Source organism: Molothrus aeneus, chromosome 22 (genome assembly GCF_037042795.1).
Source record: "Molothrus aeneus isolate 106 chromosome 22, BPBGC_Maene_1.0, whole genome shotgun sequence".
Lineage (NCBI taxonomy): Eukaryota > Metazoa > Chordata > Aves > Passeriformes > Icteridae > Molothrus > Molothrus aeneus.
In genome coordinates, this window is record NC_089667.1 from 1,924,269 (window position 1) to 1,945,961 (window position 21,693).

Genomic DNA, 21,693 nt, shown 5'->3' on the forward strand with positions numbered 1-21,693 from the left:
GGTGTGACCCCCCCTCCCCGCTTCCCTCGGCAGAGTCGGTTCTGGAAAGGCAGCGGGGGTCTGTGGGATACAGAGCTCCGCCAGGCTTTGCTGTGTCACTGCCTCTCCTTGCTCATGGAGAGGAGCACGTGGAGAATCACAGCGTTGAATAAAAACCTCTGGTGTGTTTTGTCTCGCGTCCAGGGAGGCTGAATCCTGTGTTTTTGTGGCTTGGACAGGAGCAGGGCTTGTCCTCGGTCCCATTATCCCTGGAGCCTGTGTTTTTCTAGGATGCTTTTGATCCAGATCCAGTGCAGCTCCCACGTGGAGGGGTAGGCTTGGGAATTGGCCAGGGACAGCTCGACTTTCAGCTGAAACAAAGTGGCTTTTACACTATCTTATCCCAACACCTTCAAGTGCTGAATTGAAAGAGAAGCTGGTAGTGACATCTTTGCTGGTGGCAGTTCTCAGCACTCAGAGAAGCTGAAAAGAATGGATGAGCGGTAGGTTTGTACTTGTCTCTTTTGGGAATTTGTGGGGGCTCTTCTGGAGGAGCCCATCTTCCAGCGTGGTGCTGGATCACTTGGCTTCATTTTTAAACATCCAGGTATAGCTTTAGTTGTGTGTTGGGTGCTGAGCGTGGAGATGGTGTCAGCAGCAACTTCTCCATGAGGTGGGGGAGAAAATGTTGCATTAATTCCCCATTTTGGTTCTGCAGGTTGGGCTCTGGTGTTGACTGTGTGGTGTGGTTGTGTTTTACAGAGCTGCAGAGAGGTTTTTGTAAATACACACCCTGTTTGAACCTCGGCTGCGTTTGACACACGTGGTGTTCAGGTGTTTGCTTTTACCTGGGATACACCTTCACATTTCCAACATTTCTGCAGCTGGATGTGTCTGTGTCACACAGGGAGTTGCTGTGGTTGAGTTTCTCCAGTTTTGGGGACTTGGGCACAGTTTAAAGCTGAAGTCTGGAAGGCTTTAGGATAAATTAAGGGATTTCTGTGGTGTGGAGGGAGAAAGAGAATGCAGCAATCCCACACAGGGAGTCTCTTTCAACCCTGATAAAAGTGATGGGGACAAGGTTGGGACAGGGGAATGGGGCATCTGAGCCAGGAATCCATGGAGTGTTGTGTTTACAGTCTTCAGCTCCCTGTAGTCTAAATAGCTGGAAAGTTCCCAATGTCTGAAGAAGGCTGGAGAGACACTTCTTATCTTCTGAGTGCCTGTGGCTCCCTCTCCTCCATGGCACCTGTGTTCCCAGGGGAACCTGCAGTACCTGATGTGGTTTTTTCCCATGGCAGTGTCATGCTCTGAGGTAATTCAATTTAATTTTGGCTACCTCAGCTGTGCCAGCACGATCCATCCCTCTAACAAGCAGAGTTTCTCCCCAGGACTAAAAACTGGAGGTTTCTATTTCTTGGCTGAATCCCCATGAATTCTTTTTAAGACCTGTAATAACTTTTTTGGAACTAGGCTGTATTTATAATGGGTTTTTGTTCCTTTATGGCTCTCTGCAATGAATAATAGACTTGAAGGTTGAAGGTCATTATATCAGAAAACCTTACAAGGTGATTATAATTCCAAAAGGTGTTTTTCCCTAAGTTTAAAATTGCTTTTGAAATTTCATTTAGAGGCACTTAAAATTGATTTGATGGCTCCATTCCTGCTGTTAATAGCATGGGAATGTGCAGGGTGAGTGAGATGGGAGCAGTGCTGAGGCAGGTGGAAGCAAACAGGGGAGCTCTAGGTGGGAGTTTACAAACAACCTTGATATTCAAGCCTCAGCTGATGATTCACAATGCAAAGATAATTATGAGCTTAAATTATATCCAATTTAAAAAGCAAGGAAGGATTTACCTTTAGCTGCAGCTCTGCTTCTGCACAGGGGCTGAGGGCAGACCTGGCACCAGCAGCAGCTCAAAACTTCCCTGTGAAACACTCCAGTTATCTATTGTTAGTGCCTGCCTTATCTAAAGCATCTTTGCACCACTAAATAAAATCTGGCTGGCTTTGTGGAAGCAGCCTGTCCTTCCAGAAAAATCAGCTAATCCAAAAGGAGAGATGGGACCCTCCTAGGAAGGAAAAAGAGGGGCTCTTTCCCCCTTTATCCTGATTGTGCTTGGCTGCATTCACTCAGCAGGGATTTGATGGTGAATCTGACAGATCTGTGTCCAGCAGGTCCTCCTGTCTTCCTGAGAGTCACTTTGGTCTTTGGAGATGTTAACCCCCTAAAACAGTTCACCTGACAGGTTGCAGGTATTCAGAGGTGATGAGGCTGCAGAGGTTCATTGTCAGAGCAGCACTGAGCTCCTGGGCTGAGTGTGGGTTGGAAAAATACAGGGTGCAATGTTCACAAGAGTGTGTGATGGAGGAGCCCTGCCTGGCATGCACAGACGGGGGAAAACAGGAGATTCCTCACTTGCTAAGGGCCTTTGACACTTATCCAAAATCTGGGCCCAGTAAGATGAAAAGGTGATTATTTAGAGTGATGAGCAGCACACGTTCAGTAATGTTTCAAGATGTAGGTAGTGAAAACCAGCTCTTTGAATGAAAAGCAGCTCTTTGAGGTGTTCTACTGTTGGTACAATGATTTTTTATTGAGAAGGTGATGTGATGGAAAGTGTCCCTGCCCATGGCAGGGGTGGAACGACACGAGCTCTAAGGGCCTGTCCAGCCCAAACCAATCCATAATGCCATTGTATAAAGTTTTCTGAAGGGGTCAGAGGGTAAAGGCTGCACCAATCTGAGCTCCTGACAGTGTCACTTTGCCCTGTCCAGCACTGAAGGGTGGTGCTTTCCTAGAATACTGGCTGATTTCTCACATGATCCATGCCAACACTTGCAGGTCCTACCTGGAGAGACCTGCCATTGTCACCTGCTGGGCTGCCAGGGAGTAATCACAGCATGTCATCTCTAGAACAAACCCTCAGATCTCTCTGAGATGGCAAAACCTGCAAAAACTCAGTGATTTTGGGTCAGCAGCTCTGCCTCAGCATTTCCTCTAGCCAAAAGCCCTTGTCTAACAGAGTTTTTGATGGACTCTTCATTACAATTGGCAAAGAAAAAGCAGAGGAGAGTGGACAGTTCTGTGAATTTTCATTCCCTTTTCACAGACTTACTTTGGAGAAGTGGGAGAGTACTGCGTGCTGGCAGAGCTTTTGTGTTTTATGTGACGGGCTGTTGAAAGAGTTCTCAAACTGCACTTCCTTCCCGTGGGCTTTAAGGTCATTTCCCAGTGCTTGCAGACTCATGGCGGGCTGGGAAACCCTTCTCTCATCACCAGGGAATGAAATGCTCTCCGTGGGTTTTTGGAGCCAACAAAAATCTCTTTGTCTTCTCTTCCCTCCCACTGTTTCCCAAGCAGCAAGTTTGTTGATAGGCCTTGTGGGGAAGGGGGGAGTGCTGCTCCAAGATCCAGGCTCTCGGGGAAAACGAGCTGCTGAGGTGGAACAAAGGGTCTGGCAAAGTGTGTTTTGCTGAGGCAATCACACCTGGGAAAAACAGCCAAGGATTTTATGGTAAAAGAGGTTAAGGAAGAGGATGAGACTGTGGGACAAAGTTCAGAGACAAAAACATGCAATTCTCAGCCCAGAGGTGATCTTGGAACGATAACAAACCTGAGATTTATCCACCTGTGCAAAGCTGGATCTGTAAAACCTCGTTGTTGTGGTGGTGTCCATGTGCAGTGACTCCGCTTTGGTGATTTGTCTGTTACAGAAACTGGATGGCTTCTACGGTGAGCCTGGGCAAGGAAACATTGTTGGAAGATGGAATGCCACCTGCAAAAAAGCCCAGGTAATTTTCATTATGCTCCAGTGAATTTGTTCTAACCAGAGCCTTTTCCTTTGCCTCGCATTGTTCTTTAAGGATTGTGACCCCTGGCGACCACGGCTGTTTTGTTTCCTGATCCAAGAGCTGTGTGCTGGCTTCTGGCCGTGCCCTGGGCTTTCCTGCTGTTTGTGGAACAAACACCTTCACACCCAGAATGTACTTTTTTTTTGGTTTTAACCCTCAGCCAGGGGATGGGGTCGCTCTCAAAGCTGTATTTTGCTGTCCTGTCTCCATGGTCCTGTTCACTCGCAGTGTCAGGTCGGACATGGTGTTTGTGCTTCTTTGCTTGAGTTGGGTGGTGGTTTCCAGGAGGACAGAGTTACTCAAATTAGTATGGTTGAGCTGCATGTAAAGGCTAAATAATTCACTCTGAGGCTCCTGGTGCTTAGAAGTAGGCTGTCTTACAGTTCTGTGAGTGGAATCTGACTGGTGGATAATTCTGTCTGCCAGAGACTGAGACTCTGGCTGCTGCAGGCTCAAAAGTTCTTGTGAACAAGCACCTAATTCAGCTGGGGGGTTGTCTCCCACTAATTTGATTTATTTGCAAGTTCTGGAGGGCTGCAGGATAGTACTGTATGGACTCAAGGTTGATCTGTGACCCTGGAACGTGCAGAAGAGACGCTGGAAGATAATTTTTTCCTTGCTCAGGATATCAAGGTAGAAACAAGTGCATTTATCAGAAGGGCAGGCATGCAGGACATTAAGACTTGGTTATTTGTTATTATTTTGGATTTCAGTCCCTGTATTTCCAAGAGTGTTTTTATACTAGCTCATTAGCCTGAATACTAATTTATTCCTCACAAGAGGCTTGCAGTCCTAAAATTAAACCTTGTTTATCAGTAGTAACAGTGAAACCCTCCTCGAGGAAAGGGTTAACAAGTCTGTTTTCATAGGCAGGGGCTGAGGGAAGGCACAGCTCCATCTGTGTGGTGTTGGTTTCCTCTCCCCTTCTCACTAAATATCACGTGTTTGCTGATAAAGCCCATTTCTTCCATACAAGTTGCTTTCCCAGGCTGCTGCTCCAATCCTGGGAAGCTGCAGCAGATCCCTGCTGCAGAAAGCAGCTGGACACCAGGCAAGGCAAGGCAAAGAGCAACACATCTGCTTAATAAATGATAAAGGTCACATTTAAAAGCTCTGTGCAGGTGTAAAGCCAGGAAAACAGGGAGGAGGGGAGGAGGAAATAAGGAGAAAACAGCGCTGCAGCCCTTTCATGTGACTCTGTATCATCTGGATATTCTAAAAAATTGGCCTTGAGCATCTTGCTGACATTGCAGGCATCACAGGGAAGGGATTGCTGGTACAGCTGAGGGGGTTCCTCAGCAAACTGGGGCTGGGCCCCTCCAGGGCAGATCTAGGAGGAAGCTTTCCTTGCTTTTGTCTGTGCTGGCATAAGTGGGGCTGTTGTCTCAAGGGCCCTGTTCTGCACCTTGTTTAAACCAGGTCACATTTCTGACCTGCATGGGATCTGACACACGTTTTATCTCGGGACACAGAGCGTGTGTGTCTCATTCTCTCGTGCTCACCACCCCTTTCCCATGCCCTCCAGCCCTCCATGTAACTTTTATTAATAGACTTTCCTTATTCCGGATTTTTAGTGGATTAGCTTTGCTGCAGAAGCACCCCAGGGCATCATTGACTTCCCCAGTAACCATCATGGTAACAGATTTGATTCCCAAAATGTTGTAATTAGGGACCTTGTATTGGGAGCATTTGTGCTGCTGATCCAGGCAGCTGCCTGCTGTCCTCTAAGGATACCAAGCTGCTCCTCTCACACTCTGTTTATCAGAGAGCCCCATTAGATATTTGATTCAAAATTTAGGCACAGGGTACCTCCCTCTCCCTCAGTCTGCGTGTGCCATCACCCCAGACACCCTTCCCCTCATGGTGGTACCAGCTGTGCTCCTTTCTCCTTTTGCAGGAAGCTGTTGCCAAGTCTCAAAACCAAGAAGCCTCGGGAACTTGTGTTGGTGATTGGGACAGGAATTAGTGCTGCAGTTGCTCCCCAGGTCCCAGCACTGAAGTCCTGGAAGGGGCTGATTCAGGCCCTCCTGGATGCTGCTATTGACTTTGATCTCCTGGAAGATGAGGAGAGCAAAAGGTTCCAGAAGTGTCTTCACGAAGACAAGAACCTGGTCCATGTTGCCCATGACCTTATTCAGAAGCTGTCTCCGGTCAGTGTGCTTGTACCTGCCCTGAGCATAGGATTTGGCTTTTGGAAATTGCCAGATTTAGTTCTCCAGTAATGGTGCCCCATCCCAACAATTCCTCTGTGTACAAGGAACCACAGGTGCACTTACTGTGCCAGGTGCCTGAGACATAACCCTGCTGTGGATGTGGGTTTTGGGTATTTCACCTGGACCCAGATGATTAAAGGGATGGAGCACCTTTCTATGAGAAAAGGCTGAGAGAAGTGGGATTGTTAAACCTGGAGAAGAAGGCTTCAGTGGTGACCTAATTGTGGCCTTCCAATACCTGAAGGGAGCTGACAAGAAAGATGGAGAGAAACTGTGGACAAGGGCCTGGAGTGACAGGACAAGGGGGAATGGCTTCACACAGCCAGAGGGCAGGGCTAGATGGGATATTGGGAAGAAATTCTTCCTTGTGAAGGGGGTGAGATTGCCCAGAGAAGCTGTGGCTGCCCCATCCCTGGGAGTGTTCCAGGCCAGGCTGGAGGGGTTTGGAGCAACCTGGGATAGTGAAAGGTGTCCCTGCCCATGGCAGAGTGGGATGAGATGGCAGAGTGGGCTTTCCCAACCCAAACCAGTCTGGGATTCTGTGATCCTATGACTATGCTGAAGGAGAGCACCCACCCTGGTGCAGCCAAGGCTCTGTGTTTGCCCTACAAGGACCCAGAGCTTTGCAGGGTGTTGGGAAATGTGGGCAGTTTTTCACGGGGCCATTTGGTGTGAGGTGTTGCGGGGCTGGCTCTGATTTCAATCTTCTCCCCTTCTCAGCGCACAAGCAACGTTCGCTCAACCTTTTTCAAGGACTGTTTATACGAGGTGTTTGATGACCTGGAATCCAAAATGGAAGATTCTGGGAAGCAGCTGCTTCAGTCTGTGCTTCACTTGATGGAAAATGGGGCCCTTGTGTTAACCACAAACTTTGATAACCTGCTGGAGCTGTATGCAGCACACCAAGGGAAGCACCTTGAGTCTCTTGACCTGACTGATGAAAAGAAGGTAAAGGATGATTATTTCTTTTGTCAGGGTCTGTGGTGGTGCAGAATGTGCTCTCATGCTGCCTGAGGGCATTGTTCTGATTGTAGTGGTTTAACTGGTGGCAGACAAGCTCTAGGCAGAGGCTCTGACTGTCCAGGGCAGCAAGCAGAGGAATGAGGAGGAACACTCCTTTCTGGAACGCTGGTTTGCTGGCTGCCATCCAGTGCTCAGGAGGAGTCCTTAAGCCTGCTATTCCTTTGATCTCTGTCCTTGAAACTTCTGGCTTGGCCTTGCTTCCACATAAGGCTCGGGTCGATGTTTCCAGCCCATATGAGAAACTCCATGCGAGATGCAAAGCTGAACTTTTTATTTTTATAAGGTGCTGCACAGTGCTTTTTGTGATGGGCGTTCAGGGCTACAGCCTTCAAGGCTCCCCTCTTGCCCCATGTCCTCTTCCTGGAATGGCTCCTCCTGCTGCACTCTCAGAGCTACTCTCTTTATGCAAAAATCCCTCCTCCTGCCCCAGTCAGGCTGTGAAACCCTGAGCTCTGCACCTGCTCACCTCATCTCTCCATCATAGGTTTTTCTGGTGGGGAGCATCTCATCCTTCTGTTTGTATGTTAAACACCCTCATTGTCTGTGTCCTGTGCAGTCCTTGCTCTCTTTTCATTCTCATTTCTGTGCTTCATGTTTCCTGCGTGACCTCTTAATCTACATGGCTGGAAGTACTTACAGTGTTACAAGTAAGCATTCTAATTATTGCAAGCTTAAACGAGCTGAGGTCTGCAGGAGTAAACCGAGAGCCTCAGAAGCAGCTGTCTGAAATGGAGGTCAGCTCAGCCAGTGACTCCCTCAGAGCCAGTAGGGGCCACAAAATAAAACTTGGTAGGCTTGAGAGACATGCTGAAAGAGGATTTGTAGTTTTTTTCCCCTTTTTCTGGTCAATCTGGCATTTTGATTCAGTCTTCTCATCGCATTCACCAGCCAGCTGAAGTATTAACCCAAACAAGCACTCCAGGCTGTGGCTGCAGGCCATGGTGTGGAGGCTGAAGGAGGGATGAAGATGAGGAAGAAGCAGCCTCTTTGGAATGCTTCCCCAAAATGTTACATTTAGCAGTGCTGTGGTAGCCAACGTGATGCACTCACGGACGTTGCTGCGGGTTTGTGCTGTGCAGGTGCTGGAGTGGGCGCAGGAGAAGAGGAAGCTCAGTGTCCTGCACATCCACGGCGTCTACACCAACCCCAGCGGCATCGTCCTGCACCCGGCCGGCTACCAGAACGTGCTGCGCAACACCGAGGTCATGGTGAGCCACGCTGGGCCAGGCCTGGGCAGCTGCAGCTCCCACCAGGCACAGCTCAGCTGGGCTTTGGCCGAGCTTCACAGAGGGTGGGGGAGAATTCATTAGCTATGGGGAATAGGAGGGTGAATTCCCTGGCCTGCTGAGGTGCTGGAACACCTCCCATGTCACAAACATCTTTTATGAAAAATCCTTTGCTTAGGATTTTTCCTCCTGAGAAGCTGAGAGGCCTCAAGAATAAAATATAAACAATGATTATCTGCTGTTGTGAAATGCAACAAGTAGATCTTTGATTGGCCCATGTTAGTTGTTTCTAATTAATAGCCAATCACAGTCAGCTAGCTCAGACTTTCTGTCCAAGACAGAAGCCTTTGTTATTCATTCTTTCTTTTTCTATTCTTAGCTAGCCTTCTGATGAAATCCTTTCTTCTATTCTTTTAGTATACTTTTGATATAATATATATCATAAAATAATAAATCAAACCTTCTAAAACATAAAGTCAGATCCTCGTCTCTTCCCTCATCCTAAGACCCCTGTAAACACAGTCACACTCCCACACTTGCTGAAGGATGGCATTTCTGCAGAGCTCCCCAGGGATAGGGCAGGTGCTGTCTCTTGTGAGGATGAAGCTCACCTTGACCAAGAACATCTTTCCCTTTCTTAAAGCGAGAGATTCAGAAGCTGTATGAAAATAAGTCCTTCCTCTTCTTGGGCTGTGGTTGGACAGTTGATGACACCACGTTTCAGGCCCTGTTTTTAGAGGCTGTCAAGCACAAGTCAGACCTGGAGCACTTCATGCTGGTGCGGAGGGGGGATGTGGATGAGTTCAAGAAGCTCCGTGAGAACATGCTGGACAAAGGGATCAAAGTGATTTCCTACGGGGACGACTACGCTGACTTGCCCGAGTACTTTGAGCGGTTGACGAGCGAGATTGCCATGCGGGGCCGAGCAGGTAGGGACAGGGGCTGGGCTGGGGGACCCTTGGCTGGCACCATGCACAGTAGACAGGGGTAGTAGCCCCTGTTCTCCATGCTATATAGATTCCTGAAGCCTTTTTTTTTAAAAAAAAGCAAACATGTCTCTAAGTATAGCTGGATCTGCAGGTTACTTTTCTGAAAACACTGTATGTTTTAACAGTTTAGACAGCTGTGCTGCCTCCCATGCCTGCAAACTTTTTCATGTGCAGCTGTTTGTTCCCTTTTTAGTGAAGGCGCATTTAGTTGCATTTAGTCTCAGTGACCCTCGTGCTGCTCAGCCTGAGCCAATGCTTTTAAACAAGAGGTATCACTAATAAATCATAAAAATGGGGGGAAGTGGGTTCACTGGCCAGAGCCTTGCTGGCAGGCATTCTGAGGGTTAACCCAGCCAGGAAAGCCTGTGTGAAACCAGCACATGGGCAGCTGGCTCTCCACCTGAGACTGGTCTCTGCTCTGCCCCAGGTGTGCCCAAGGAGGGGCAGCAGCTGAACGGCTCTGCCGCTGCCCATGCAGAGGTAAAAGGTAAGGAAGGCTCTCTGGAGCCAGGGGCTTCACCCTGTGTTGCTCCCTGGAGTCCCAGGCAAGTTTTCAGCCTTTGCTTCCATGCAGGATGCAGCCCCTGAGCCTGAGCCCTGCCCAGGCCCTGAGCTGTGGCAGGGGCTCCTGGGACAGGCCCAGGCCAGGCCAGCAGCCCCCTGGGAGGCCGGAGCCCACCACTGTCCCACTGCTGTCCAGCACCGAGCCAGGACCCTTGCGGCAGGGACGAGGCCAGGACAGAGCCTTGACCACGGATGAACAGCTGGTCTAACACAGCAATTGTGGTTTTACTGGGGCTGCGTGTGCCTGCGGAGCGCGGTATCCCCGAGGGAGCTGCAGCCTCCTCTAACTTCATACCTAGTGCTTTTATATTCTGTATTTCAATTTAAAAATGAAACTTGAGCTTTTTTTTTTTTACTGGAAGCTCTAGTTTTCTAGTCCTGTCTTTTTACTGTACAGTATTTTGTATGTTGAAGTTGTATTAAAGGCCCGCTCACTGAACTTTGGCTGCTGTATCATTTAAAGGCCCTTTCACCCCTCCTGGTGGGAGTTCATCTCCCCCAAACCCAGTAGGAAACAGGTCCTGGCTGGAGGCAAGTTATTTATACACAGAGAACAAATTATGAAGTTTATTTTATATAAATTATGTCTCTTAGCAGACAGCATTCAATTTATTGCACTATAGCACATCTGCAATACAGAGCTACAAGACATTGTCAGAGGTTTGTATTACTCAGTGTAGCACTTCCAACCGGGATCAAGAGGCACTCGGAGCGGGGAGAAAGGGTGCAGGAAAGCAGCAAGCAGCCACCATTCTCTTCCAGTATTAATGTGGTTTGGTTTTTTTTCCTTTTTACTAGCAAATAACGCCAAGACCAGCAGGCAGGAGCCAGGAAGGGCACGCTGCCTTCCTCCTCTGGACCTGGCTGCTGCAGCTCTCCAGCTCCTGCCCAAATACGTGGTGTCTGGGGACCCTGCTTCCGAGTCCGGGTGAGGACAGATATGGGGGACTTTAAGGCAATTTAGCATGTCCCCTCCAGCCCAGCACAGGCCATCACCTTTTTTTGGTTTATCAGCTTCGGTGGAGCTGCCACGAGCAGCAACATTATCAGCCAGATCTAACACTGCCCCTAAGCCCAGGTCCCTCCTGCCTCTGCCCTAAGCTGGTCTAAAAATCAAAAGCAGCTCAATAAAAAGCCTTCAAACCCACCAAAAAGCACAGCAGATCCTGGCACCACCCACCCCCCCGTGCAGCACGAACAATACAAAGCTCTGGATTCAGCCTCCACACAAGGGAGCCTGCGTCACTGGAGACAGAATGGAGGAACCCAGGGAAGGGCTGTTTCTGGATAAAAGGGGGTTTATCCAAAAAAAGTACTCCTCATGCTGCCATTCCTCCATTCTGTTCTGCACTACACGGGAAAGACTAGTTGGTGACAGGGTAAAGCAGGTTCTTCTGGGACATCTGCACACAGCGATTTGGTGTTTAGGCCTTCATGAGCGCTGCGACCACGGCCTTGGCGTTAAGGCTTCGCAGATCACAGTAGGTTTGTCCGGTACCAACGAAAACGATGGGCTTGCTCGTGATGTAGGTCATGGAGATGGCAGCACCCACCTGCCGGGGACAAGCAGCACCATGAAATGCACTGCTCCCCCTCAGGGAGCTTGTCATTCATTCATCCCCCATGAGTGGAAACCAGAATTCTAAATTTGGTTCAATGGCTTAAACACAAGGAGAAAGTGCAGGAGTGCCCTGTGTATGATAGTTCCCATCTCTCCCCTCCAGTCACTGTCAGGAAGCTCTGTACAGAGTCCCCTCAGCAGCCTCCTTACCTTGTCATCAATAGTATCGAACTTGGTGAGGACGATCCCATCGATGAGCCGCGGTGTCTGGGCCATGGAGTGATCAGCCAGGGCCTTGTTGAACTTGACCTGAAGGAGAAAAAAGATCCGAGAAATGCATTTGTGCTGCCACCATCCAATTCTCTGGTAAAACCTACAGAAATGGGTTCTTTTCCCTCTTTGTCTCTCAAGGACAAAGCCTCCACACTCACCAGCTGATCCACAGCCTCATTTCCCACCAGGGCTTCCCCAACAAACAGGACCAGGTCGGGAGCGTTGACAGCAATGAGTTTGGCCAGCGCAGTCATCAGGGGTGCGTTGTCCTGCATGCGTCCCGCCGTGTCCACCAGCACCACGTCAAAGCCCTGGTTGCGAGCTGGGGCGGCAGGGAGGCAGCGTGAAGGACAGCACTGCCCCAGGACAGCACCCCCCGCCCCCAGCCCCACACATACCATAGGAGATGGCCTCCATGGCGATGCCCGCGGCGTCCTTGCCGTATCCCTTCTCGTAGAGCTGCACCATGGTGCGCCCGCCGTGGCTCTCCGGAGGGTGCAGCGCGTTGAGGCGGCGCGTGTGGGTGCGCAGCTGCTCCACCGCGCCCGCGCGGAACGTGTCACACGCGGCAATCAGGACGCTGAAGCCGTTCTCGATGAGCCAGAACGAGATCTGCAGCAGGCAGCAGACCAGAAAAGTAGCTACACAGCCTGACCCCATCACCCCACCCCTGTGAGCCAGGGTCCTGTCCTACCTTGGCCAGGTTGGTGGACTTCCCGACCCCGTTGACACCACAGAAGGTGATGACGTAGGGCCGGCGATGGCGCTGGGCGTCCATGACATCGCGGAGGACGTCCACACGGCGCTGGGGCTGCAGGATCTGCACCAGGGCCTCCTGCAGCGCCTGCTTCACCGTCGAGGTTACCGCTGGGGAAAGGGGGTGCAAAGAGGACATGTCACACATGGGGAATGCTCCTGAGCTCCAAACCACACACTGGATGCCACACGGACACTTACTGGTGAATGTTCCCATCACCTTCCCTTCCAGTTTCTTGGCCACTGATTCACAGAGCTGCACTGCAATCTCAGCTGCCACATTTTTAGCTTGAGAAAGACAAAACAGGCAGTCAGCGCTGCTGAGAAGGTTATGTACATCCCACTTCAGTGTCAAGGGAAGGATGGAGTCAGTGTGCAGGATTCCCACTAGATCTGACTGCTGCCCCCCTTTTGCTACCCTCTTAAGGGCTTCTCAGGGGTCAGATAGGAACTCACCATAGTTCCTGTGGGCAAGAATATCCCAAACCACAGGCACTACCCACACCAGGGCCCACCCAACAGAGCACAGGGAACTGCCACTGCTCCCTCACACCACGGATCCAGATGTACCAATCAAGTGATCTTTCATCTTCTCCAGCACAGGATCCATGTCCCCTCTGGTCAAGCTCTTGGAACCCACCAGGCCCTTCAGCATGCCAAACATGCCCCCCAGGCCACCTTTCTTCACACTGTGGAGAAGCAGAAGAGTTACACTGAGGTTTGAAAACGATCATCTGCAAAGGTCAGATGCAGAAGGGCTTGCCCTGAGAGGACAAACACACCAGTTTGTGCTTCCTGCATTACTGGTTAGACTGGAACAGGAGTTACGGGAGAGAAATCAAGAACCATGTGACAAGCAAGGGCTGTGGGAGCCTCTACCTGGGTTTTGAAGGGTTCTGGACAACTTTCTCCTCTTCAGCTTCATCATCACTCTCATATTCCAGGTCATAGAGACGGCCAGGCTCCCGATTTTTGTCCCCCAGGGCCTGCAAAGAGAACAAACAGCTTTATGGGCTGAGTGCCACAATCCTTGTTTCATGTTTCTTCATGATCCCTTCTCATCCAGGCACAGAGACTGGGCTGGATTCATAATGCCCAGCTGATCCCAGAGAATGCAAAACAGCAAACGGAGCCTGACTTTTCCTTACCATGTCAGGGTCAAACTCCTCCACAGGACAAGCCTCCGCGCTGCCGTTGGTAGCAGAATTACTGTAATCAAGTACTTTGGCATTAGAGTTCCCCAGATCCCACACCCGGGGCTTCTTCCCCTTCTCCTTCTGTGCATCAGGCTTCGGAGATCTGGTGGAACAAAGACCAGAAACACATTGTGTTCAGTGCAGGGAAGCAGCAGCCATCACCTCCTTAGGAGACATGAAAAATAAAAGCCTGGATTACCCAAAAAAGCAGAATTTAACCAATTTGATCTCCAGAGTTTATTTATCTGAACTTTAACACCATATGGCACCACTTCCCCTCAAGCCATATATCAATGCACTAACGCTGTCTGCTCACTAAGGTCTGGACTTCTCCCAGGGTTTCTGCATCTCCCAGCAAAGAAAATCAGGTTCTATTACCCCTCCAGGACACCCAGGTGTCTTCTCTCATTTTTTTCAGCAAGGAGAGAAATCAGGGAAATAAGGTCCAGGAAAGTGAGGTGACCCCAGGAAAGTGGCTTCCAGGGGTCACCAAAAGGAGAAGAGATTCAGCCATGGCCTAGTTCAAACATAGGCAGACTGACCATGCCCTCATCACCCACCTGGACTTCTCCCCAGCTTTCATGTGTCTCCTGAAGAATTCCTCCCGGTTCTTCTGCAGGATTTCATCCTTGGTCAGTTCCTCCTTGTCTCCTGCTGCTGAGAGCTGTTTGTCACCCGCAGATGCTTTACTGGGTGCTGCCACAGCTTCAGTTCCTGACAGGAAGAGCCCCAACACAAGCTCAGTCCAGCACCAAGTGGATTGGGAAAGCACAGCCTGCAGCACATTGCTCTGGAATATTTATTTCCCTCTCATTTATCTTCCCAATCAACTCACCATCCTTTTTGGAACCTTTGTTCTTCTTGTTCTTGACCTTCTCCTTTGGTTTCTCCCCTCGGGTTTCAATCATACACTTGACAGTCTTCTGGGATTTCAGAGACTGCTCAAACGTCTTCATTACCATGGGAGCTCGGACTTTGCTGCTTTCCTCTGCATCCCTGCAGGGAGGTGACCCATTAGCCTGGATTTCAGCTCTTCCCCCGCTCCCATCTCTGCTCAAAACAGAAATTTAAGACAAAACCCAAGCTCTGTACCGGAGGAGGCGCATGAAGTCATCTTTAAAGTCAAAGGTGCCATTTAGGAGGCCCAGGGCTCCTTTCTGCTGGAACTCGTTGCGGTACTTGTCCCTGAACTCCTTATGGACGTCGTCTATCAACTTGTCCACGTAGGTTAGAGTCAGGATCTTCTGGAAGCCCACCTGCCAAGGAGCATGGCCAACAGACACTGCACTTCCAGCTCATTCTACAGCAGCAAGCAAGCAAAAACCTCTCTGTTTAATTCAGAGTTCTTTAACTTGGGCAAGCTTCAGCATCCATGCACTTTCTGCTCCACCTTCCCAAATTTTTAAAATGCCCCCAAAAAGGTGAAAAACAGCCTAGAGCTTCACTTCAACAGGTGACTCTAACACACAGAGGCTGTCTCATGGCAACAGGGACACGTAGGGCAAGGGGAGAAAAACCTTTAGCTTATCTGTGGGTCAACAGGTAAGACAGTATGGATATATGGAGATAAGGTGCCAGGAGACTAAAAAAGAGAGTGTTAAATGCTCCATAAAGTGAAGGGAATGATAACTTCTGGCGTTTTTTCAATAGCTCTGGCCAAAGTGAAGTTTTACAAGGCTGCAGCTTCTATTTGAGGTTTGATTAGTTTTAATCCTGTTGCAGATGATTAAAATAAGCTGCTACTGCAGTGGCATTCAGCTGACAGACACCCATGTCCCCCCTTCTGGGGAGAGCCTGGCTACACTGGGGTCACTGCTCAACATCCCCTGAATTGCTCATCACAGCCCCTCACCCCCCAAAATCCCAGAGACAGAGGAGCCAAACTCTGGGAGCTGAGGTCCAGCCCTAGGCAATGCAAACAGCTGCTTGCTCAAACCTCAGCACAGCGGGAACTGTTCCCCCTCTTTTCTGGGGAAATCCCCTTCCTTTGGGTTGGGGGCACATGGGGGGCTGGAGGGACCCTCCTGCCACCACAGGGGTGCCTGGAGGGGGTCACTTACCACAAACACCAGCTCAAACTGGTTGTCCAGTTTATACTTAAGCGTGAGGGCTTCATGGGTGAAGGAGTTGTTGCCACCTCTCTCCTGGGGGAGAGGAGCCGTCAGAATGGGTGTGCCAGCAGCACCCACCATCCCCTCATGCCTGTCATCCCCCTCTCCCCACCATCATCCCTGTCACCCCCCTTTCCCAAAGCGGTCCAGCATTCCTTACACATGGCCCCACACGCCCTGGGCAGGTGGTCCCATCCATCCCCCCTCAGCTGGGTGATCCCACCCACCCCGGGGTGGCCGTGCCCCCTCTGCCCCATCCCAGGCAGGTGGTCCCATCCCAGTCTGTCGCCTCCCCAAGGTGATGGTCCCATCCACACCCCTCAATTGGGTGACCCCACACCCGTCCCCACTCCCAGAGCTGGTCGTGCCTGTGTGTCCCCTCCAACAGGTGGTTCCCACCTGTGTGCCACCCCTCTCCTACCCAGATAGATGGTCCCACTCCTATCCGTCCTCTCCCACCCTCACCGGGCTGATCCCATTCCCCCAGAGCTGTTCGTGCCCGTGGTTCCCCCGCCCCACGCAGGTGGTCCCGCTCCCCATTCCCCCGCCAGCTCCGTGGGCTCGGCTGATGTCCCTTCCCAGGCAGACGGTCCCAGCCCGCCTCCCCGCCATGTCTGTGGCCTCAGCTCTCTCCTCCCCAGGCAGACGGGTCCCACCGCCCCCTTCCCTCAGGGCAGCCGGGCGCTCCCTCTCCCCCCTCGCCAGGTATGTGACCCCTACCCAACCCTGCTCCCCCCGCAGCCGGCCCCGCCCGACCTGCAGGAGGACGGAGCGGATGAGGGCGTTGACGGGGGCGGTGGCGGCGGGCCCGCGCACGCCCTGGAAGCACCAGAGGACGAGGCCGCCCTTGCTGAAGATGGTGAAGAAGTCGAGCATGGCGGCGGCGCCGGGCCCGGCGGGGCGCACACGTCGCTCTGCCCCGCGCTTCCGCCGGAAGCCCCGCCCCCCCCCCCGCGCCATTGGCGGGATGGCGACGGGCGGGGGCGGGGCCAAGGCCCGGCCCAGTGGGCGGGGGCACAGGAAGGGGGCGGGACCATGCTGCGGTGGGGGCGCGCTCTGCGCGCGCGGGGAGCAGGGGGGTTTGGGGGGGGGACCCCGGAACCGGGGGAGGTCCCGGTATGGACCCCGGTATGGGGCCCGGCAGGGGTCCCGAGCCGCCCCCTCCGCACCGCGGCTCCGCTCAGCTCCGACTTCTTCCGCGGTGAGATGCGGAGGGGTCCCCGGCACCGCACCGGGGATTTGGGGGACATGAGGGGAGGGGGAAGAATGGAGGGGGGGGTCGGGGTGTGGATAGCAGGGAATGGGGAGGGAGTCAGGTAAATTGGGGTGTCCCAGGGAACGGAGAGGTTGCTGGGCTGCATGAGGATTGGGGTCGGGATTGCTGGGAACGGGGGCCGCTGGGAATGGGGGAGAGCTGGGAACGGGGGCCGCTGGGAATGGGGGGTGCTGGGAACGAGGAAGAGCTGGGAATAGGGGGGCGTTGGGAATGGGGTAGCTAGGAATGGGGGGCGCTGGGAATGGAGGGGCGCTGGGAATGGAGGGGCGCTGGGAACGGGGTCGCTGGGGTGGTTCCGGTCTGTATGGGAGCGTGCCCGAGGGGCCTGGGGGCGATCCCTGGGGGCGGTCCCTGGGACCTGTGGGGAAGGCAGGGAGCATTGCTGGGGCTAGGGAGAGTTGGGCGGCCGGGGGTCTCAGAGGGGACTGGGGGGCTCCACCAGACCCAGGGGACACTGGAGGGGTCCCAAGGGGGCTGTCGCAGGATCCTGGTGGAGGTCTTGGGTGATTCCCAGAGCGGACTCTGGACTCGCAGCGGGAGGCACTGGTGTCATTCCAGATTACTGGAAGCGTTCTGGTGGTTCACAGAGGGTTCGGGGGCGTTTTCCCGGTGACCCAGGGGGACCTGAGGCTGAGGGGTATCCTGGGAATGTCCCAGAGGGATTCTGGGGGATGCAGAGGTACCGGGGCTGCCGGCCGTGTCCCCCCAGGCTCGGCAGCCCCCGCTCCGCCGCAGAGCTGGGGCAGAGCCTGGAGCGCATGGCACAGACCCTGCGGGATCAGCTGCCGGCCGCGGGGAGCGCCGGGCGCGGCTGGATCCCCCCGGGCACCCACCCCGACCCCCGGCCCCCCGACGAGGCCGACGTGGTGGTGGTGGGCGGCGGCGTGGTGGGCTGGTCCGTGGCCTACTGGCTGAAGGTGCTGGAGGGCCGGCGGCGGCGGCACGGAATGAGGGTGCTCGTGGTGGAGCGGGACCCTATGGTGAGACACCCCCGCCCAGGGCAGGCTGTGGCCCTCGGGACCCCCCTGAACCCCTTCTATTTTGGGTATTCAGAGCCTTCAGTATCAGTATGAGTACCTTTGGGTATTTATATCCTTCAGTATTCCAGAGCCTCCACAGTGCTGTCGGCAGGGGGGATCCGGCAGCAGTTTTCCCTCCGGGAAAATATCCAAATGTCCCGATTCTCTGCCAGCTTCCTCCGCAACATCAATGTACGTGGGGTTAGATGGGCTGGGGTAATTTGGGGAGTCCAGCCCCGCTCACTGTGGTCCCCATGTCCCCTTACAGGAATACCTTGGGGTGCCGAATGAGCCCCCCATCGACATCCAGTTCCGGCCTGGGGGGTACCTGTTCCTCGCATCCCCCCAGAACGCTGCTGCCCTCGAGGCCACCGTCCAATTGCAGAGGTGGGGGACACACATGGGACCCTCCCAGGGGGGGTTTCAGGGGCTGGGGGTTATCCTGACCCTCCTCCACATGTTGTCCATCCCCACCCAGGGATGAAGGGGCACAGGTGACCTTGCTGTCCCCCACCCAGCTGAAGGAGAAATTCCCCTGGATGAACACAGAGGATGTGGCTGTGGCGTCTTATGGTATGTGTGGGAGGATGGGGGAGGGCATAGAGACCCCCCTCAACATCTTTCTTCATCCTCATCCTCCTGATGCATCCTTCATCCTGGCTTTGTTTATGGAAGGGGAGGTCCAGCCCTCCACAGTGCATGTATTGGGGGGGGTCACACAGTAGTTTCCCCCTGTGTTTCCCTGCCCAGGTCTGGAGGATGAAGGCTGGTTCGACCCCTGGACCCTCCTCAACGCTTTCCGGCGCAAAGCCACATCCCTGGGAGTCCAGAGCTGCTCTGGGGAGGTGCGAGGTGAGGGATGGGGGTGCACAGCAAGGCTTCCCCCCTGCCACCCCCAGGAGCCCCCACCTGACCCCAAAACCCTCCAGCTTTTGTCACCTCGACCAACTACGTGATGTCGTCAGCGCCGCCATCTGCGCGCATCAAATACGTCCACGTGAGTGTGTGTGTGCCCCCCTGGGTCCCTGGGAGTGCCCCTGAGCCCCTGCAGCCCTGACCTCCCGTCTGTGCCCTCCCAGGTTCACATGCCAGACAGCCTGGAGTACCAGCCCGTGGCCTGTGCCATCGTGGTCAATGCCGCAGGTGCCTGGGCTGGGAAGCTGCTGGAGGCAGAGGGGCTGCCCCGGGGGCTGTGCCGGCCCCCCCTGCCCATCCAGCCCAGGAAGAGGTACTGGGGCTCACAGCAGGGACAGCCTGGCAGCACCCCTCTGATGGGGGTCAGCTCCTGGGCTCAGAGTGGGGGCACATCCCAGGAACTCCTTTTTCAGGGGGTGATGCCCTTGGTGCTGTTTTGGGGGGTACTTTAGCACTGTGTCATGGGGGAACACCTCAGCACTTTTATTTTGGGAGGAGGGTGTCATCCTGGCCCCCTGTGTCTATGAGGGGGTGACATGAACCCTTAGGTGCTATTTTGGGGGGGTCACAGAATGGGACATACATCCCAGCACCCACCACCCTCCAACTTCTGTGGGGGATGGTGAGCTTCCTCAGTTTGTTATTTTGGGTAGGGTCTTGCATCCTGGAGCTCCCATTACTCCTCAAGTGCCCTCAGCCCCATCATCCCCATTATGTCCTCATACTCCCCATCCCAGTGTCCCCATTATCCCCCTCAGTGTCACCTATTGCCCCCCAGCCCTAGAATCCACAGTATTCTCCCAATATTCCCAATACCCCCATTATTCCCCCAGTGCCCCCATTACCTTGCCAGTGCTCCCAGCCCTGTTACCCCCATTACCCCCACAGTACTTCAATTATTCCCCCAGTGCCCCCACCCCTATTACTCCCATTACCCCCACAGTACTTTAATTATCCCCCCCAGTGCCCACAGCCCCTCCAGTGTGCCTAGGAGTGACATGACCTCCTCAATGTTATTTTTCTGGGGGGGACAAACATCTCCACATCCCAGCCCCACTGCACCACACTGAGGGGCAAGAGTAGCACCTCTCACACTCTTTTGGGGGTTCCCCAGGTATGTGTTCACCTGGCACTGCCCCAACGGCCCTGGCCTCTCCTGCCCCTTCCTCATCGACACCTCTGGTGCTTATTTCCGTCCTGACGGCGCTGCCGGGAACTACCTGGGCGGGATGAGCCCCCCTGAGGTGAGCCCACAGGGTCCCCTCAGATCACTCACCCCCCTGTTCCTTATCAGACACCCCCAGCTTATCCTTTTCCAGGAGGAAGAGCCGGATCCCAGCGATCTCTCGGTGGATCACGATTATTTCCAGGAGCAGATCTGGCCCCGGCTGGCTCGGCGGGTCCCAGCCTTTGAATCCCTGCGGGTCAGGGGCTCTTGGGCAGGGTACTACGACTACAACACCTTCGACCAGAATGGGGTGCTGGGCCCTCACCCCCGGCTGGAGAACCTGTTTTCAGCTGCGGGGTTTAGTGGCCACGGGCTGCAGCACGCGCCGGCCGCTGGCAGGGCCCTGGCCGAGCTGGTGCTCAGGGGCCGCTTCGAGACCCTGGACCTGCGGAGGCTGGGCTGGAACAGGCTGCTGGATGGGGAGCCACTGCAGGAGCACGGCGTGGTTTGATGGGGGCGGGGAGGGGGGAAACTGAGGCACAGCCGTGGACCCCCTCCCCAGGCCAGAGGTGGCGTCCTGTAGGAATAAAATGGATGGATGGATGATGAGTGTGCCAGAGAATTAATGGGGTCCACGCCTGCCATGCTCCCTCCACCAGTGCTACCAGTATCCTCCCAGTATCCTCAGTTCTAATGTCCCCATTGACACCTTCCACAACTTCAGTGTCCCTACTACACTCCATTCCCTCCCAATATCCCCATTGTGTTCCCATACCTGCAGTCCCCAGGATCTCAGTGTTACCTACTGCCTCCCCAGTTCCCCCTAATCTCAGTGTCCTCACAGTGTTCCATTGCTCCAGTGCTCCCATTATCCAGTGCTCCAATCCCCTCCAGCCCCAGTACCCCCATTATGTTCCTATCCTCCAGATCCAGTGTCCATGTTATCCCCCCAGTGTCCCTCGCTGTCCCCACAGTGTCCCCTCTAACCCCTATTCCCTTCAGTGTGGTATTCGCATTCTCTGAACAGAGAGAGACAATTCTCTCTCCCAGGATTTTTCCTGGGGAAGGCAGTGAGAGAGAAGAAATAATTATCTCTACTTGCTGCTCCTGTTTGGCACATGTGGAATGTGTTATGGTTATTGTTTACCAAGAATGATTTGTTAATTGGACCGGTGATGGTTGTTTGGACAGATTGACCAATTGGGTCAAAGCTGTGTCGTGACTGTCTGGAAAGGGTCACAGGTTTTTCTTTAGTGTAGTTTAGTATAGAGTATAGTATAGTATGTAATGTAGCCTAAATAAAGCTTTTCATCAGCCTTCTGAATCTTGGAGTCAGAGCACGTTATTCCCCAGCTGGGGGACACCTGCATCAATACCCCCATTGCTTCCATTATGATCCAGTGCCCTCAATATTCCCCCAGTGCCTCCAGCCCCAGTATCCCCGCAGTGTTCCCAGTATCCCTCGAGTGCCCCAGCTCCAGTATGCCCATTCCCCCCTGTATCCCCAGTGCCCCAGCCCCAGTACTCCCATTCCCCCCAGTATCCCCAGTATGCCCCCACTATTCCCAG

General features: G+C 53.4%; 3 protein-coding genes across 4 annotated transcripts; 2 read left to right on the forward strand and 1 right to left on the reverse strand.

Annotated features, from left to right (window-relative positions):
• Positions 1-446: 446 nt before the first annotated feature.
• On the forward strand, positions 447-10,288 carry FAM118B (family with sequence similarity 118 member B). Its single transcript, XM_066564351.1, is given in 8 exon segments — positions 447-482; positions 3,697-3,774; positions 5,732-5,984; positions 6,768-6,995; positions 8,150-8,278; positions 8,940-9,225; positions 9,713-9,793; positions 9,796-10,288. Coding segments are annotated over 8 exon segments (1,329 nt in total). The 5' UTR covers positions 447-471; the 3' UTR covers positions 10,059-10,288.
• Positions 10,289-10,385: 97 nt separating this feature from the next.
• On the reverse strand, positions 10,386-16,665 carry SRPRA (SRP receptor subunit alpha). The gene is made up of 14 exons (XM_066564350.1): positions 16,503-16,665; positions 15,696-15,779; positions 14,728-14,891; positions 14,471-14,631; positions 14,196-14,349; positions 13,588-13,738; positions 13,319-13,425; positions 13,010-13,128; positions 12,641-12,727; positions 12,378-12,550; positions 12,082-12,295; positions 11,842-12,005; positions 11,621-11,719; positions 10,386-11,402 (listed from the first exon to the last, which is right to left on the reverse strand). Exons 1-14 carry the CDS (start codon positions 16,620-16,622, stop codon positions 11,274-11,276), a joined length of 1,926 nt encoding a protein of 641 aa, XP_066420447.1. The 5' UTR covers positions 16,623-16,665; the 3' UTR covers positions 10,386-11,273.
• A 188-nt stretch (positions 16,666-16,853) lies between these two features.
• Positions 16,854-21,448, forward strand: FOXRED1 (FAD dependent oxidoreductase domain containing 1). 2 transcript variants are annotated; one of them, XM_066564333.1, is made up of 10 exons: positions 16,854-16,947; positions 17,758-18,002; positions 18,123-18,233; positions 18,310-18,428; positions 18,520-18,614; positions 18,792-18,893; positions 18,971-19,038; positions 19,121-19,269; positions 20,071-20,200; positions 20,276-21,448. In XM_066564333.1, the coding sequence occupies exons 2-10, from the start codon at positions 17,781-17,783 to the stop codon at positions 20,633-20,635; spliced, it is 1,356 nt and encodes a 451-aa protein (XP_066420430.1). In that variant the 5' UTR covers positions 16,854-16,947; positions 17,758-17,780; the 3' UTR covers positions 20,636-21,448. The 2 variants fall into 2 exon arrangements, with proteins under 2 accessions (XP_066420430.1, XP_066420429.1); XM_066564332.1 differs by lacking the exon at positions 16,854-16,947 and having other exon boundaries at positions 17,499-18,002.
• Positions 21,449-21,693: the final 245 nt, after the last annotated feature.

Bases quoted from the DNA above. Each gene is read 5' to 3' on its own strand.
- SRPRA (XM_066564350.1), bottom strand. From the start codon at position 16,622: ATGCTCGACTTCTTCACCATCTTCAGCAAGGGCGGCCTCGTCCTCTGG. The intron at 14,632-14,727 runs GTACAGAGCTTG...ACCTCCCTGCAG, and splicing joins GACTTCATGCGCCTCCTCCG to GGATGCAGAGGAAAGCAGCA. The intron at 11,720-11,841 runs GTGAGTGTGGAG...TTTCTCCTTCAG, and splicing joins ATGAGGCTGTGGATCAGCTG to GTCAAGTTCAACAAGGCCCT.
- FOXRED1 (XM_066564332.1), top strand. From the start codon at position 17,694: ATGCAGAGGTACCGGGGCTGCCGGCCGTGTCCCCCCAGGCTCGGCAGC. The intron at 18,894-18,970 runs GTGAGGGATGGG...AAAACCCTCCAG, and splicing joins CTGCTCTGGGGAGGTGCGAG to CTTTTGTCACCTCGACCAAC. The intron at 20,201-20,275 runs GTGAGCCCACAG...ATCCTTTTCCAG, and splicing joins GCGGGATGAGCCCCCCTGAG to GAGGAAGAGCCGGATCCCAG.